Source organism: Anomaloglossus baeobatrachus, chromosome 12, assembly GCF_048569485.1.
Source record: "Anomaloglossus baeobatrachus isolate aAnoBae1 chromosome 12, aAnoBae1.hap1, whole genome shotgun sequence".
Classification (NCBI taxonomy): domain Eukaryota; kingdom Metazoa; phylum Chordata; class Amphibia; order Anura; family Aromobatidae; genus Anomaloglossus; species Anomaloglossus baeobatrachus.
In genome coordinates, this window is record NC_134364.1 from 126,978,220 (window position 1) to 126,997,843 (window position 19,624).

Below are 19,624 nucleotides of genomic sequence, written 5' to 3' on the forward strand. Positions count from 1 at the left end.
ATTGCAACAAACGCTCTGCAGAATCCGAATATACAACTTGTAGATATGTAATGCAGTTTGGGTTTGCTCCAGAAGGTGGCGCCTGCGTTGTCGTCAGTGTGTGATATATCAGATGTTTACAGGCCGCTCTCCCAGAGTCTCCCAGCAGAGGGCACCCTGACACAGGCACATATACAGTGCCTTGCAAAAGTATTCAGCCCCCTTGAATTTTTCAGCCTTTTCCCACATTTCAGGCTTCAAACATAAAGATAAAATGTTAATGTTCTGGTGAAGAATCAGCAACAAGTGACACAATTGTGAAGAGGAATGATTTTTATTTTTGCTTATTTTAAACTTTTATAAAAAATAAATAACTGAACATTGGGGCGTGCAATATTATTCACCCCCTTTACTTTCAGTGCAGCAAACTCACTCCAGAAGTTGATTGAGAATCTCTGAATGATCCAATGTTGTCCTAAATGACTGATGATGATAAATATAAGCCCCTGTGTGTAATCAAGTCTCCGTATAAATGCCCCTGCTCTGTGATAGTCTCAGTGTTCTGTGTAAAGCGCAGAGAGCATCATGAGGACCAAGGAACACAACAGGCAGGTCCAGGATACTGTTGTGGAGAAGTTTAAAGCTGGATTTGATTACAAGAAGATTTCCGAAACTTTAAACATCCCAAGGAGCACGGTGCAAGCGATCATATTGAAATGGAAGGAGCATCATACCACTGCAAATCTACCAAGACCCGGCCGTCCATCCAAACTGTCATCTCACACAAGGAGAAGACTGATCAGAGATGCAGCCGAGAGGCCCATGATCCCTCTGGATGATCTGCAGAGATCTACAGCTGAGGTGGGAGAGTCTGTCCATAGGACAACAATCAGTCATACACTGCACAAATCTGGCCTTTATGGAAGAGTGGCAAGAAGGAAGCCATTTCTCAAAGATATCCATAAAAAGTGCTGTTAATGTTTGCCACAAGCCACCTGGAGACACCAAACATGTGGGAGAAGGTGCTCTGCTCAGATGACACCAAAATCACACTTTTTGGGCACAATGCCAAACGATATGTAACAGCAACACAGCTCATCACCCTGAACACACCATCCCCACTGTCAAACATGGTGGTGGCAGCATCAAGGTTTGGGCCTGCTTTTCTTCAGCAGGGACAGGGAAGATGGTAAAATTGATGGGAAGACGGATGGAGCCAAATGCAGGACCATAATTGAAAAAAAACAAAACAATAGGTGGATAAGGAAAAACTGGGCACAGCTTTCAGCTGGCAACTAATGCAAAGTATCACCTGTCTCAATAGACGGGAACCATGTGTTGCTAGTGTGGAACTGCCATAAGGTGTGCACCTCACAGGAAAACTGGAAAGCGGTACATCACAAAAATAGAACAAAGGGCACTCACCACTTGAAGGCAGAAATCTTGTATTTATTTTTTACATGGAGCAGGCATAAAAAGATGGAGGGGAGAGGGATCAACCACCCACAGATGACAGCCAGGGACTTGTCGTCTGTGGTCGGTCCCTCTCCTCTCCATCTTTTTATGCCTGCTCCATTGTCAAAAATAAATACAAGATTTCTGCCTTCAAGTGGCGAGTGCCCTCCGTTCTATTTTTGTGATAATTCTTGAAGAAAACCTGTTGGACTCTGCAAAAGACCTGAGACTGGGACGGAGATTTGTCTTCCAACAAAACAATGATCCCAAACATAAAGCAAAATCTACAATGGAATGGTTCACAAATAAACGTATCCAGGTGTTAGAATGGCCAAGTCACAGTCCAGACCTGAACCCAATCGAGAATCTGTGGAAAGAGCTGAAAACAGTTGTTCACAAACGCTTCCATCCAACCTCACTCAGCTCCAGCTGTTTACAAAGGAAGAATGGGCGAGAATTTCACCTCTCCATGTGCAAAACTGATAGACACATACCCCAAGAGACTGCAGGTGTAACCGCAGCAACAGGGGGCGCTACAAAGTATTAACTTACCGGGGATGAATAATATTACACACCCCAATTTTCAGTTATTTTTTTTATAAAAGTTTAAAATAAGCAATACATTTCCTTCCTCTTCACAATTGTGTCACTTGTTGTTGATTCTTCACCAGAACATTAACATTTTATCTTTATGTTTGAAGCCTGAAATGTGGGAAAAGGTTGAAAAAATCAAGGGGGCTGAATACTTTCGCAAGGCACTGTACATACACCACGTGTCCCGTGCACTCACATATACTGCACGTCTGAGTATTGCTTTAATGCTCTTTATTGTAGAAATCCCATTGCTAAAGCTTTACTCGAGGTCAACTCCAGCCCTGATGACATCATCACTGTCTAATAACTGCCTACATTGATGACATCATCATGTCCAGTAACTCCGCCTACAGTGATGACATCATCATTATGTATAGTAACTCCGCATACAGTGATGACATCATCATTATGTCTAATAACTCCGCCTACAGTGATGACATCATCATTGTCTAATAACTCCGCCTACAGTGATGACATCATTATGTCCAGTAAATCCGCCTGCAGTGATGACATCATCATTATGATTAGTAACTCCGCCTACAATGATGACATCATCATTATGTTTAGTAACTCCGCCTACAATGATGACATCTATGTCCAGTAACTCCGCCTACAATGATGACATCATCATTATGTTTAGTAACTCCGCCTACAATGATGACATCTATGTCCAGTAACTCCGCCTACAATGATGACATCTATGTCCAGTAACTCCGCCTACAGTGATGACATCATTGTCTAGTAACTCCACCTACAGTGATAATTCATTGTGCAATAATTGTCTCTGCCCCGCCTTCTTTCAGCCTCATGTGGCGGCATCTTCAGTACCCGCTGTTCTGGGTTACACCGCTATGTGTACAGTCCAGTCTCCCGCCGGTGTGGCCGCCCCTCACATGAAGCTCTCCACCACCTTCCCCTTACACTGCTCACATTTCCCTGGATGGAGGCCGACGCCTGTGACTTCCAGGTTAAATTTACAGGAGCCTCCAGCGGGCCTCTTCAGGGACACGGCTGCCATGGAAGTCCGAAACGACCCAGTCCCCAAAGAAGTGGTGTCGTCCGGTCCCGGCGAGGAGCAGCGGCAGACTCTGCTGATCTCCCTGCGGAAGTGGATGGTGAAGAGGCCGTAGATGATGGGGTCCAGGCAGGCGTTAAACAGGCCGAAGAGGAAGAGGATGTGGCTGAGCGACGGCGGAACCTTCCGTCTGATCAACATCTCCGGAGAGAACCAGTACCAGATCCCCAGGAGGTAGTAAGGAGTCCAACACACGATGAAGGTCAGAACGATCACCAGCGACATCTTAAAGGTCCGCATCCGAGCACGAGGGATGTTATTATAGGAGCGACGCAGGGGGAACTCTCTGGAGGAAGCTGAGACAAAAGCAACCCGAAAATTACACTCTACTTACATATTATAGCAGTTATGTTCTTGTACATAGGGAGCACTATTATAGTAGTTATATTCTTGTACATAGGAGCACTATTATAGTAGTTATATTCTTGTACATAGAGGGCAGTATTATAGTAGTTATATTCTTGTACATAGGGGGCAGTATTATAGTAGTTATATTCTTGTACATAGGGGGCAGCATTATAGTAGTTATATTCTTGTACATAGGGGCAGTATTATAATAGTTATATTCTTGTACATAGGGGCAGTATTATAGTAGTCATATTCTTGTATCTAGGGGCAGTATTATAGTAGTCATATTCTTGTACATAGGGGCAGTATTATAGTAGTTATATTCTTGTATCTAGGGGCAGTATTATAGTACTCATATTCTTGTACATAGGGGCAGTATTATAGTAGTTATATTCTTGTACACAGGGGGCAGTATTATAGTAGTTATATTCTTGTACATAGGGGCAGTATTATAGTAGTTATATTCTTGTATCTAGGGGCAGTATTATAGTAGTTATATTCTTGTACATAGGAGCAGTATTATAATAGTTATATTCTTGTACATAGGGGCAGTATTATAGTAGTTATATTCTTGTACATAGGAGCAGTATTATAGTAGTTATATTCTTGTACATAGGGGCAGTATTATAGTAGTTATATTCTTGTACATAGGGGGCAGTATTATAGTAGTCATATTCTTGTACATAGGGGGCAGTATTATAGTAGTCATATTCTTGTACATAGGGGGCAGTGTTATAGTAGTTATATTCTTGTACATAGGGGCAGTATTATAGTAGTTATATTCTTGTACATAGGGGCAGTATTATAGTAGTTATATTCTTGTACATAGGGGCAGTATTATAGTAGTTATATTCTTGTACATAGGGGCAATATTATAGTAGTTATATTCTTGTACATAGGGGGCAGTATTATAGTAGTTATATTCTTGTATATAGGGGGCAGTATTATAGTAGTTATATTCTTGTACATAGGAGCAGTATTATAGTAGTTATATTCTTGTACATAGGGGCAGTATTATAGTAGTTATATTCTTGTACATAGGGGGCAGTATTATAGTAGTCATATTCTTGTACATAGGGGGCAGTATTATAGTAGTCATATTCTTGTACATAGGGGGCAGTATTATAGTAGTCATATTCTTGTACATAGGGGGCAGTGTTATAGTAGTTATATTCTTGTACATAGGGGCAGTATTATAGTAGTTATATTCTTGTACATAGGGGCAGTATTATAGTAGTTATATTCTTGTACATAGGGGGCAGTATTATAGTAGTTATATTCTTGTACATAGGGGCAATATTATAGTAGTTATATTCTTGTACATAGAAGCAGTATTATAGTAGTTATATTCTTGTACATAGGGGGCAGTATTATAGTAGTTATATTCTTGTATATAGGGGGCAGTATTATAGTAGTTATATTCCTGTACATAGGGGGCAGTATTATAGTAGTTATATTCTTGTATATAGGGGGCAGTATTATAGTAGTTATATTCTTGTATATAGGGGGCAGTATTATAGTAGTTATATTCTTGTATATAGGGGGCAGTATTATAGTAGTTATATTCTTGTACATGGGGGCAGTATTATAGTAGTTATATTCTTGTATATAGGGGGCAGTATTATAGTAGTTATATTCCTGTACATAGGGGGCAGTATTATAGTAGTTATATTCTTGTACATAGGGGCAGTATTATAGTAGTTATATTCTTGTACATTTGAGCAGTATTATAGCAGTTATATTCTTGTACATAGGGACAGTATTATAGTAGTTATATTCTTGTACATAGGAGGCAGTATTATAGTAGTTATATTCTTGTACATAGGGGCAGTATTATAGTAGTTATATTCTTGTACATAGGGGCAGTATTATAGTAGTTATATTCTTGTATATAGGGGGCAGTATTATAGTAGTTATATTCTTGTATATAGGGGGCAGTATTATAGTAGTTATATTCTTGTACATAGGAGCAGTATTATAATAGTTATATTCTTGTACATAGGGGCAGTATTATAGTAGTTATATTCTTGTACAGAGGGGCAGTATTATAGTAGTTATATTCTTGTACATAGGGGCAGTATTATAGTAGTTATATTCTTGTACATAGGGGGCAGTATTATAGTAGTTATATTCTTGTACATGGGGGCAGTATTATAGTAGTTATATTCTTGTACATTTGAGCAGTATTATAGCAGTTATATTCTTGTACATAGGGACAGTATTATAGTAGTTATATTCTTGTACATAGGAGGCAGTATTATAGTAGTTATATTCTTGTACATAGGGGCAGTATTATAGTAGTTATATTCTTGTACATTTGAGCAGTATTATAGCAGTTATATTCTTGTACATAGGGACAGTATTATAGTAGTTATATTCTTGTACATAGGAGGCAGTATTATAGTAGTTATATTCTTGTACATAGGAGGCAGTATTATAGTAGTTATATTCTTGTACATAGGAGGCAGTATTATAGTAGTTATATTCTTGTACATAGGGGCAGTATTATAGTAGTTATATTCTTGTACATAGGGGCAGTATTATAGTAGTTATATTCTTGTATATAGGGGGCAGTATTATAGTAGTTATATTCTTGTATATAGGGGGCAGTATTATAGTAGTTATATTCTTGTACATAGGTGGCAGTATTATAGTAGTTATATTCTTGTACATAGGAGCAGTATTATAATAGTTATATTCTTGTACATAGGGGCAGTATTATAGTAGTTATATTCTTGTGCAGAGGGGCAGTATTATAGTAGTTATATTCTTGTACATAGGGGCAGTATTATAGTAGTTATATTCTTGTACATAGGGGCAGTATTATAGTAGTTATATTCTTGTACATAGGGGCAGTATTATAGTAGTTATATTCTTGTACATAGGGGGCAGTATTATAGTAGTTATATTCTTGTACATAGGGGCAGTATTATAGTAGTTATATTCCTGTACATAGGGGCAGTATTATAGTAGTTATATTCTTGTACATAGGGGGCGGTATTATAGTAGTTATATTCTTGTATATAGGGGCAGTATTATAGTAGTTATATTCTTGTACATAGGGGGTAGTATTATAGTAGTTATATTCTTGTATATAGGGGCAGTATTATAGTAGTTATATTCTTGTACATAGGGGCAGTATTATAGTAGTTATATTCTTGTACATAGGGGCAGTATTATAGTAGTTATATTCTTGTATATAGGGGGTAGTATTATAGTAGTTATATTCTTGTACATAGGAGCAGTATTATAGTAGTTATATTCTTGTACATAGGGGCAGTATTATAGTAGTTATATTCCTGTACATAGGGGCAGTATTATAGTAGTTATATTCTTGTACATAGGGGGCGGTATTATAGTAGTTATATTCTTGTATATAGGGGCAGTATTATAGTAGTTATATTCTTGTACATAGGGGCAGTATTATAGTAGTTATATTCTTGTATGTAGGGGGTAGTATTATAGTAGTTATATTCTTGTACATAGGGGCAGTATTATAGTAGTTATATTCTTGTACATAGGGGCAGTATTATAGTAGTTATATTCTTGTACATAGGGGGCAGTATTATAGTAGTTATATTCTTGTACATAGGAGCAGTATTATAGTAGTTATATTCTTGTACATAGGGGCAGTATTATAGTAGTTATATTCCTGTACATAGGGGCAGTATTATAGTAGTTATATTCTTGTACATAGGGGGCGGTATTATAGTAGTTATATCCGTGCACTGAGGGGGCAGTATTATAGTAGTTATATCCGTGCACTGAGGGGGCAGTATTATAGTAGTTATATCCGTGCACTGAGGGGGCAGTATTATAGTAGTTATATCCGTGCACTGAGGGGGCAGTATTATAGTAGTTAGATCCTTGCACTGAGGGGGCAGTATTATAGTAGTTATATCCGTGCACTGAGGGGGCAGTATTATAGTAGTTATATCCTTGCACTGAGGGGGCAGTATTATAGTAGTTATATCCTTGCACTGAGGGGGTAGTATTATAGTAGTTATATCCGTGCACTGAGGGGGCAGTATTATAGTAGTTATATCCTTGCACTGAGGGGGCAGTATTATAGTAGTTATATCCTTGCACTGAGGGGGCAGTATTATAGTAGTTATATCCGTGCACTGAGGGGGCAGTATTATAGTAGTTAGATCCTTGCACTGAGGGGGCGGTATTATAGTAGTTATATCCGTGCACTGAGGGGGCGGTATTATAGTAGTTATATCCGTGCACTGAGGGGGCGGTATTATAGTAGTTATATCCGTGCACTGAGGGGGCAGTATTATAGTAGTTATATCCGTGCACTGAGGGGGCGGTATTATAGTAGTTAGATCCTTGCACTGAGGGGGCAGTATTATAGTAGTTATATCCGTGCACTGAGGGGGCGGTATTATGCTTCCCTTACCGCAGGCTTTCTTCATCTTGTGGGATATTTCTATGAGGATCTGTGTGTAGCAGAAGACCATGATGAGCAGTGGCAGGAGGAAGAGGCAGCAGAAAGTGAGCATGTTGTACAGCGTCTCCTGCCAGTGCTCCTGGAAGCTGCCCAGCGTGGCGCACTGGATGAAGTGGACGGGATACGACCTGACGACCGTGTGAAACACAAAGAGCTGAAAAAGGAAATGATTGAGGTTGAGTGTTTCATCGGTGATGGTTGTCTCCGCTCAATGTCTCCCAGTGGATTATACACACGCTGGAGATTTGGAGCCTTTGGTTGGATGTGGGGGACTCACCTGTGGCGTGGCCAGTACCAGGCTCAGCGTCCAGGCTAAGGACAGCATTGTCTTGTTCTTTTTCTTGGCATCTCCTATTCCCAGTGGGTTTAAGATGGCGGCACGTCGGTCAAGGCTGATGACCACAGTGACGAAGGCAGAAGAATACATGGCCACCAGCTTGAGGAACATCAAGATGCGGCAGGCAACGTCGCCGGCGTACCACTGTATGGTGACGTTCCACACTGCGTCCAAGGGCATGACCACCAGAGTGATGAGGAGGTCCGCGGCCACCAGGTTCATGATGAGGATGCGGATGTGGGACTTCTTCCTGTACTTGTGCATTATGGTCCACAGCGTGGCCACATTGAAGCACGCCGAAGACACAAACAGGACACAGGTGATGGCTACACGGACCTTGGCCGCCATGGAGAACGTGGGCAACACAAAGTGGTCTTCATTGAAGAATGTGGAATTAGGACCATCTGCTGTGTCAAATCCATTGATTTGTATACAGCTAAGGTTCAACCCCCTAAAAAAGCAGAGTCCTGGGGGTGACGAGGACCCCTCCTCCCCGGCCTCATCGCTCACATTCATCTTCAACTTCATCAATTAATTAGAACATGAAAGGCCAAATCAGAGCAAGGTAACGCCATCGTACCAGATCTGCGTCCATGGGGTCCGACTCTGTACGGCAAGTGCTGCACCGCCTATACGTGCAACATATCTCCTCCAACCCAAAGAGGGACATCATTCTATATCAATGACCATGGAGGACGTCTGCCGAGACCACTGCAAGCCGTGCCCGGTGCGAGGAGATCCCAAGAGCTACATCATCAGCAAAAAGTAAGAAGGTGACGACCCTGCAACACAAACAACGCGCTGATTGTAATACAACCGCTCCTATGTACAAGAATATAACTACTATAATACTGCTCCTATGTACAAGAATATAACTAGTATAATACTGCTCCTATGTACAAGAATATAACTGCTATAATACTGCCCCTATGTACAAGAATATAACTACTATAATACTGCCCCTATGTACAAGAATATAACTACTATACTACTACTCCCTATGTACAAGAATATAACTACTATAATACTGCCCCCTATGTACAAGAATATAACTACTATAATACTGCCCCTATGTACAAGAATATAACTACTATAATACTGCCCCTATGTACAAGAATATAACTACTATAATACTGCCCCCTATGTACAAGAATATAACTACTATAATACTGCCCCTATGTACAAGAATATAACTACTATAATACTGCCCCTATGTACAAGAATATAACTACTGTAATACTGCCCCCTATGTACAAGAATATAACTACTATACTACTGCCCCCTATGTACAAGAATATAACTACTATAATACTGCCCCTATGTACAAGAATATAACTACTATAATACTGCCCCTATGTACAAGAATATAACTACTATAATACTGCCCCTATGTACAAGAATATAACTACTGTAATACTGCCCCCTATGTACAAGAATATAACTGCTATAATACTGCCCCTATGTACAAGAATATAACTACTGTAATACTGCCCCCTATGTACAAGAATATAACTACTATAATACTGCCCCCTATGTACAAGAATATAACTACTTTAATACTGCTCCCTATGTACAAGAATATAACTACTATAATATTGCCCCTATGTACAAGAACATAACTACTATAATACTGCCCCCTACGTACAAGAATATAACTACTATAATACTGCCCCCTATGTACAAGAATATAACTACTATAATACTGCCCCCTATGTACAAGAATATAACTACTATAATACTGCTCCCTATGTACAAGAATATAACTACTATAATACTGCCCGTATGTACAAGAATATAACTGCTATAATACTGCCCCCTATGTACAAGAATATAACAGCTATAATACTGCCCCTATGTACAAGAATATAACTACTATAATACTGCCCCCTATGTACAAGAATATAACTACTATAATACCGCTCCTATGTACAAGAATATAACTACTATAATACTGCCCCCTATGTACAAGAATATAACTACTATAATACTGCTCCTATGTACAAGAATATAACTGCTATAATACTGCCCCCTATGTACAAGAATATAACAGCTATAATACTGCCCCTATGTACAAGAATATAACTACTGTAATACTGCCCCCTATGTACAAGAATATAACTACTATAATACTGCCCCTATGTACAAGAATATAACTACTATAATACTGCCCCCTATGTACAAGAATATAACTACTATAATACTGCTCCCTATGTACAAGAATATAACTACTATAATACTGCCCCTATGTACAAGAATATAACTGCTATAATACTGCCCCCTATGTACAAGAATATAACAGCTATAATACTGCCCCTATGTACAAGAATATAACTACTATAATACTGCCCCCTATGTACAAGAATATAACTACTATAATACTGCCCCTATGTACAAGAATATAACTACTATAATACTGCCCCCTATGTACAAGAATATAACTACTATAATACTGCCCCTATGTACAAGAATATAACTACTATAATACTGCCCTCATGTACAAGAATATAACTACTATAATACTGCCCCCTATGTACAAGAATATAACTACTATAATACTGCCCCTATGTACAAGAATATAACTACTATAATACTGCCCTCATGTACAAGAATATAACTACTATAATACTGCCCCCTATGTACAAGAATATAACTACTATAATACCCCTCCTATGTACAAGAATATAACTACTATAGGAGGGCGCGTCCACTCGGGTGGGAACTCTTTGTACCCTTCCCCTTTCATCTTACTTTCCCACGTTTCTGTTGTCTTTACTGTCTCTAAATTCTTCTTCCACCTCCTCTTCTTTATCTCTTTTTTTTCAACTTGTTCTTCCTATTTCAAACACATACGAATTGTACTTGTTATTTTTGGTCGCCAGTGGCGCAGGTGTAGTCAAAGAACTGTTGTGTTTTTAGCAGCTAGCTTGGATATATACCCTCTGCCTGCGCGCTGTGCAATTGTTTGATTATCTTCTTCTATTCTAATAAACTTTGATTTGAACAAGAATATAACTACTATAATACTGCCCCCTGTGTACAAGAATATAACTACTATAATACTGCCCCCTATGTACAAGAATATAACTACTATAATACTGCCCCCTATGTACAAGAATATAACTACTATAATACTGCCCCCTATGTACAAGAATATAACTACTATAATACTGCTCCTATGTACAAGGATATAACTACTATAATACTGCCTCCTATGTACAAGAATATAACTACTATAATACTGCCCCCTATGTACAAGAATATAACTACTATAATACTGATCCTATGTACAAGAATATATCTACTATAATACTGCCCCTATGTACAAGAATATAACTACTATAATACTGCCCCTATGTACAAGAATATATCTACTATAATACTGCCCCTATGTACAAGAATATAACTACTATAATACTGCCCCCTATGTACAAGAATATAACTACTACAATACTGCTCCCTGTGTACAAGAATATAACTACTATAATACTGCCCCCTGTGTACAAGAATATAACTACTATAATACTGCCCCCTATGTACAAGAATATAACTACTATAATACTGCTCCTATGTACAAGGATATAACTACTATAATACTGCCTCCTATGTACAAGAATATAACTACTATAATACTGCCCCCTATGTACAAGAATATAACTACTATAATACTGATCCTATGTACAAGAATATATCTACTATAATACTGCCCCTATGTACAAGAATATAACTACTATAATACTGCCCCCTATGTACAAGAATATAACTACTACAATACTGCTCCCTGTGTACAAGAATATAACTACTATAATACTGCCCCTATGTACAAGAATATAACTGCTATAATACTGCCCCCTATGTACAAGAATATAACTAATATAATACTGCCCCTATGTACAAGAATATAACTGCTGTAATACTGCCCCCTATGTACAAGAATATAACTACTATAATACTGCCCCTATGTACAAGAATATAACTACTATAATACTGCTCCCTATGTACAAGAATATAACTACTATAATACTGCTCCCTATGTACAAGAATATAACTACTATAATATTGCCCCTATGTACAAGAATATAACTGCTATAATACTGCCCCCTATGTACAAGAATATAACTACTATAATACTGCTCCTATGTACAAGAATATAACTACTGTAATACTGCCCCCTATGTACAAGAATATAACTACTATAATACTGCCCCCTATGTACAAGAATATAACTACTATAATACTGCCCCTATGTACAAGAACATAACTACTATAATACTGCCCCTATGTACAAGAATATAACTACTATAATACTGCCCCCTATGTATAAGAATATAACTACTATAATACTGCCCTCATGTACAAGAATATAACTACTATAATACTGCCCCCTATGTACAAGAATATAACTACTATAATACTGCCCCCTATGTACAAGAATATAACTACTATAATACTGCTCCTATGTACAAGAATATGACTACTATAATACTGCCCCCTATGTACAAGAATATAACTACTATAATACTGCCCCCTATGTACAAGAATATAACTACTATAATACTGCCCCCTATGTACAAGAGTATAACTACTATAATACTGCCTCCTATGTACAAGAGTATAACTACTATAATACTGCCCCTATGTACAAGAATATAACTACTATAATACTGATCCTATGTACAAGGATATAACTACTATAATACTGCCCCTATGTACAAGACTATAACTACTATAATACTGCCCCTATGTACAAGAATATAACTACTGTAATACTGCCCCCTATGTACAAGAATATAACTGCTATAATACTGCCCCTATGTACAAGAATATAACTACTGTAATACTGCCCCCTATGTACAAGAATATAACTACTATAATACTGCCCCCTATGTAGAAGAATATAACTACTATAATACTGCCCCCTATGTACAAGAATATAACTACTATAATACTGCTCCTATGTACAAGAATATAACTGCTATAATACTGCCCCTATGTACAAGAATATAACTACTATAATACTGCCCCCTATGTACAAGAATATAACTACTATAATACTGCTCCTATGTACAAGAATATAACTACTATAATACTGCCCCTATGTACAAGAATATAACTACTATAATACTGCCTCCTATGTACAAGAATATAACTACTATAATACTGCCCCTATGTACAAGAACATAACTACTATAATACTGCCCCTATGTACAAGAATATAACTACTATAATACTGCCCCCTATGTATAAGAATATAACTACTATAATACTGCCCTCATGTACAAGAATATAACTACTATAATACTGCCCCCTATGTACAAGAATATAACTACTATAATACTGCCCCCTATGTACAAGAATATAACTACTATAATACTGCTCCTATGTACAAGAATATGACTACTATAATACTGCCCCCTATGTACAAGAATATAACTACTATAATACTGCCCCCTATGTACAAGAATATAACTACTATAATACTGCCCCCTATGTACAAGAGTATAACTACTATAATACTGCCTCCTATGTACAAGAGTATAACTACTATAATACTGCCCCTATGTACAAGAATATAACTACTATAATACTGATCCTATGTACAAGGATATAACTACTATAATACTGCCCCTATGTACAAGACTATAACTACTATAATACTGCCCCTATGTACAAGAATATAACTACTGTAATACTGCCCCCTATGTACAAGAATATAACTGCTATAATACTGCCCCTATGTACAAGAATATAACTACTGTAATACTGCCCCCTATGTACAAGAATATAACTACTATAATACTGCCCCCTATGTAGAAGAATATAACTACTATAATACTGCCCCCTATGTACAAGAATATAACTACTATAATACTGCTCCTATGTACAAGAATATAACTGCTATAATACTGCCCCTATGTACAAGAATATAACTACTATAATACTGCCCCCTATGTACAAGAATATAACTACTATAATACTGCTCCTATGTACAAGAATATAACTACTATAATACTGCCCCTATGTACAAGAATATAACTACTATAATACTGCCTCCTATGTACAAGAATATAACTACTATAATATTGCCCCCCTATGTACAAGAATAGAACTACTATAATACTGCCCCTATGTACAAGAATATAACTACTATAATACTGCTCCTATGTACAAGAATATAACTACTATAATACTGCCCCTATATACAAGAATATAACTACTATAATACTGCCCCCTATGTACAAGAATATATCTACTATAATACTGCCCCTATGTACAGGAATATAACTGCTATAATACTGCCCCTATGTACAAGAATATAACTATTATAATACTGCCCCTATGTACAAGAATATAACTACTATAATACTGCCCCTATATACAAGAATATAACTACTATAATACTGCCCCTATATACAAGAATATAACTCCTATAATACTGCCCCTATGTACAGGAATATAACTGCTATAATACTGCCCCTATATACAAGAATATAACTACTATAATACTGCTCCTTCGTACAAGAATATAACTACTATAATACTGCCCCCTATGTACAAGAATATAACTACTATAATACTGTCCCTATGTACAAGAATATAACTACTATAATACTGCCCCTATGTACAAGAATATAACTACTATAATACTGCCTCCTATGTACAAGAATATAACTACTATAATACTGCCCTATTACAAGAATATAACTACTATAATACTGTCCCTATGTACAAGAATATAACTACTATAATACTGCCCCCCTATTACAAGAATATAACTACTATAATACTGCCCCCCTATGTACAAGAATATAACTACTATATACTGCTCTTATGTACAAGAATATAACTCCTATAATACTGCCCCTATGTACAAGAATATAACTACTATAATACTGCCCCTATGTACAAGAATATAACTACTATAATACTGTCCCTATGTACAAGAATATAACTACTATAATACTGCCCCTATATACAAGAATATAACTACTATAATACTGCCTCCTATGTACAAGAATATAACTACTATAATACTGCCCCCTATGTACAAGAATATAACTACTATAATACTGCCCCCCTATTACAAGAATATAACTACTATAATACTGCCCCCCTATGTACAAGAATATAACTACTATAATACTGCCTCCTATGTACAAGAATATAACTACTATAATACTGCCCCCTATGTACAAGAATATAACTACTATAATACTGCCCCCTATGTACAAGAATATAACTACTATAATACTGCCCCTATGTACAAGAATATAACTACTATAATACTGCTCTTATGTACAAGAATATAACTCCTATAATACTGCCCCTATGTACAAGAATATAACTCCTATAATACTGCCTCCTATGTACAAGAATATAACTACTATAATACTGCCCCCTATGTACAAGAATATAACTACTATAATACCGCCCCTATGTACTCACTGTTTGCTCATTGATGTCTTCTGTCCCGCAGAGCAGTCGCTGGGAGGTTGTGATTCACCTTCTCTGGATTCGTTGGCATTGTAGTTTGGAGAACATGCCTGGTTACGTGTTTTCTTTCTTCTCTCCCATACAGTATACCGCTATAATACTACCATAATGAGAAAATATCTGAAAGTTCTGACTTTCACAATGCGAGCACGATAATCTACGCTCCTTCTCAGGGTCCAAACCTTGTCTGGAAGTAAGGGGTTAAGACGCAGCTTACCTCACTGCTCAGGGGCGAAAAAAATCAATTTGGCCTTTGATGCCGGGACGGTATTATTTATTTATAGAGTAGTGTGGTGTGAGGAGCGGGGGGCGGCGGCTTTTGTTCTGTTCTCGGGTCTCAGCGGATAATCACATATAATATCCCAGCCTTGGCTCCTCGTTCCCCCATTATGTGACTCAGGAGGCAATTATATTGCACGTAGGTGTGGGGGGGCGGTATACTAATATATACCGCCACTCACCGCTGTAGCACAGACATTAAAGGGAAATGACTTAATATTTAAAGTTCTAAAATCTGGACTGGTGCAGAACTGTAAGCGGAGGAGCCCTCGGACACGGCGGGGGGCACGAGTATACACATACCTACAGGGGGCTCCTGCCCGCCCCCTGCTGGACACAAGCAGTGCTGCCGTCAGGGAGGAGGCCCGGCGCTCTAGTCTTGGGAGGTTGGTGGCGTCCTGCTGGGACTTGTAGTGCCGGCTGCGATTACTGTCATCTGCCTCTCCCAGACACAAGTGAGGGACCCGGCTCTCAGTCTCTGCTACCTCCATCCACCAGGGGGGGCCGCAGAGAGGACACAGCTCACCGGTGTCTGCAGCGCTGCGGATGGGAGGCTGCTGCAGCTTCATACCCCTGCTACATAGAGGTCACTGCAGATCTGTGCTGCGCCTCTTCCATCCGCAGCCGGGCTGTGAGCAGCAGCACTGACAGCCTCAGCTGGGGGAGACACCGGGCCTGCAGAGCATCACTCCACCTCCTATACAGAGATACAGCCTGCAGAGCATCACTCCACCTCCTATACAGAGATACAGCCTGCAGAGCATCACTCCACCTCCTATACAGAGATACAGCCTGCAGAGCATCACTCCACCTCCTATACAGAGAGATACAGCCTGCAGAGCATCACTCCACCTCCTATACAGAGATACAGCCTGCAGAGCATCACTCCACCTCCTATACAGAGATACAGCCTGCAGAGCATCACTCCACCTCCTATACAGAGATACAGCCTGCAGAGCATCACTCCACCTCCTATACAGAGATACAGCCTGCAGAGCATCACTCCACCTCCTATACAGAGATACAGCCTGCAGAGCATCACTCCACCTCCTATACAGAGATATACAGCCTGCAGAGCATCACTCCACCTCCTATACAGAGATACAGCCTGCAGAGCATCACTCCACCTCCTATACAGAGATACAGCCTGCAGAGCATCACTCCACCTCCTATACAGAGAGATACAGCCTGCAGAGCATCACTCCACCTCCTATACAGAGATACAGCCTGCAGAGCATCACTCCACCTCCTATACAGAGATACAGCCTGCAGAGCATCACTCCACCTCCTATACAGAGATACAGCCTGCAGAGCATCACTCCACCTCCTATACAGAGATACAGCCTGCAGAGCATCACTCCACCTCCTATACAGAGATACAGCCTGCAGAGCATCACTCCACCTCCTATACAGAGATACAGCCTGCAGAGCATCACTCCACCTCCTATACAGAGATACAGCCTGCAGAGTATCACTCCACCTCCTATACAGAGAGATACAGCCTGCAGAGCATCACTCCACCTCCTATACAGAGAGATACAGCCTGCAGAGCATCACTCCACCTCCTATACAGAGAGATACAGCCTGCAGAGCATCACTCCACCTCCTATACAGAGATACAGCCTGCAGAGCATCACTCCACCTCCTATACAGAGATACAGCCTGCAGAGCATCACTCCACCTCCTATACAGATACAGCCTGCAGAGCATCACTCCACCTCCTATACAGAGATACAGCCTGCAGAGCATCACTCCACCTCCTATACAGAGATACAGCCTGCAGAGCATCACTCCACCTCCTATACAGAGATACAGCCTGCAGAGCATCACTCCACCTCCTATACAGAGAGATACAGCCTGCAGAGCATCACTCCACCTCCTATACAGAGATACAGCCTGCAGAGCATCACTCCACCTCCTATACAGAGATACAGCCTGCAGAGCATCACTCCACCTCCTATACAGAGATACAGCCTGCAGAGTATCACTCCACCTATACAGAGAGATACAGCCTGCAGAGCATCACTCCACCTCCTATACAGAGAGATACAGCCTGCAGAGCATCACTCCACCTCCTATACAGAGATACAGCCTGCAGAGCATCACTCCACCTCCTATACAGAGATACAGCCTGCAGAGCATCACTCCACCTCCTATACATAGAGATACAGCCTGCAGAGCATCACTCCACCTCCTATACAGAGATACAGCCTGCAGAGCATCACTCCACCTCCTATACAGAGATACAGCCTGCAGAGCATCACTCCATCTCCTATACAGAGATACAGCCTGCAGAGCATCACTCCACCTCCTATACAGAGATACAGCCTGCAGAGCATCACTCCACCTCCTATACAGAGATACAGCCTGCAGAGCATCACTCCACCTCCTATACAGAGATACAGCCTGCAGAGCATCACTCCACCTCCTATACAGAGATATACAGCCTGCAGAGCATCACTCCACCTCCTATACAGAGATACAGCCTGCAGAGCATCACTCCACCTCCTATACAGAGAGATACAGTCTGCAGAGCATCACTCCACCTCCTATACATAGAGATACAGCCTGCAGAGCATCACTCCACCTCCTATACAGAGATACAGCCTGCAGAGCATCACTCCACCTCCTATACAGAGATACAGCCTGCAGAGCATCACTCCACCTCCTATACAGAGATATAGCCTGCAGAGCATCACTCCACCTCCTATACATACAGATACAGCCTGCAGAGCATCACTCCACCTCCTATACAGAGATACAGCCTGCAGAGCATCACTCCACCTCCTATACAGAGAGATACAGCCTGCAGAGCATCACTCCACCTCCTATACAGAGATACAGCCTGCAGAGCATCACTCCACCTCCTATACAGAGAGATACAGCCTGCAGAGCATCACTCCACCTCCTATACAGAGAGATACAGCCTGCAGAGCATCACTCCACCTCCTATACAGAGATACAGCCTGCAGAGCATCACTCCACCTCCTATACAGAGATACAGCCTGCAGAGCATCACTCCAGCTCCTATACATAGATACAGCCTGCAGAGCATCACTCCACCTCCTATACAGAGATACAGCCTGCAGAGCATCACTCCACCTCCTATACAGAGAGATACAGCCTGCAGAGCATCACTCCACCTCCTATACAGAGATACAGCCTGCAGAGCATCACTCCACCTCCTATACAGAGATACAGCCTGCAGAGCATCACTCCACCTCCTATACAGAGATACAGCCTGCAGAGCATCACTCCACCTCCTATACAGAGATACAGCCTGCAGAGCATCACTCCACCTCCTATACAGAGATACAGCCTGCAGAGCATCACTCCACCTCCTATACAGAGAGATACAGCCTGCAGAGCATCACTCCACCTCCTATACAGAGATACAGCCTGCAGAGCATCACTCCACCTCCTATACATAGATACAGCCTGCAGAGCATCACTCCACCTCCTATACAGAGATACAGCCTGCAGAGCATCACTCCACCTCCTATACAGAGATACAGCCTGCAGAGCATCACTACACCTCCTATACATAGAGATACAGCCTGCAGAGCATCACTCCACCTCCTATACAGAGATACAGCCTGCAGAGCATCAC

The 19,624-nt window shown here is 40.1% G+C and overlaps 1 protein-coding gene across 3 annotated transcripts in view; it reads right to left on the reverse strand.

The window, feature by feature from the left end:
- Positions 1 to 2,215: 2,215 nt before the first annotated feature.
- LOC142258249 (gonadotropin-releasing hormone II receptor-like) overlaps positions 2,216 to 19,624 on the reverse strand; it is a 38,533-nt gene continuing 21,124 nt past the window's right edge. For 2 of the 3 annotated variants that reach the window (XM_075330767.1, XM_075330766.1), the window contains exons 3-6: positions 15,688 to 15,835; positions 8,185 to 9,026; positions 7,857 to 8,061; positions 2,216 to 3,399 (exon numbers count right to left, since the gene is read on the reverse strand). In XM_075330767.1, the coding sequence (XP_075186882.1) occupies positions 2,918 to 3,399; positions 7,857 to 8,061; positions 8,185 to 8,772 (1,275 nt within the window). In that variant the 5' untranslated portion in view covers positions 8,773 to 9,026; positions 15,688 to 15,835 and the 3' untranslated portion in view covers positions 2,216 to 2,917. Of the gene's footprint in view, positions 3,400 to 7,856; positions 8,062 to 8,184; positions 9,027 to 15,687; positions 15,836 to 16,317; positions 16,621 to 19,624 lie in introns of those variants that run through there. The other variant, XM_075330768.1, reaches the window with a different exon arrangement.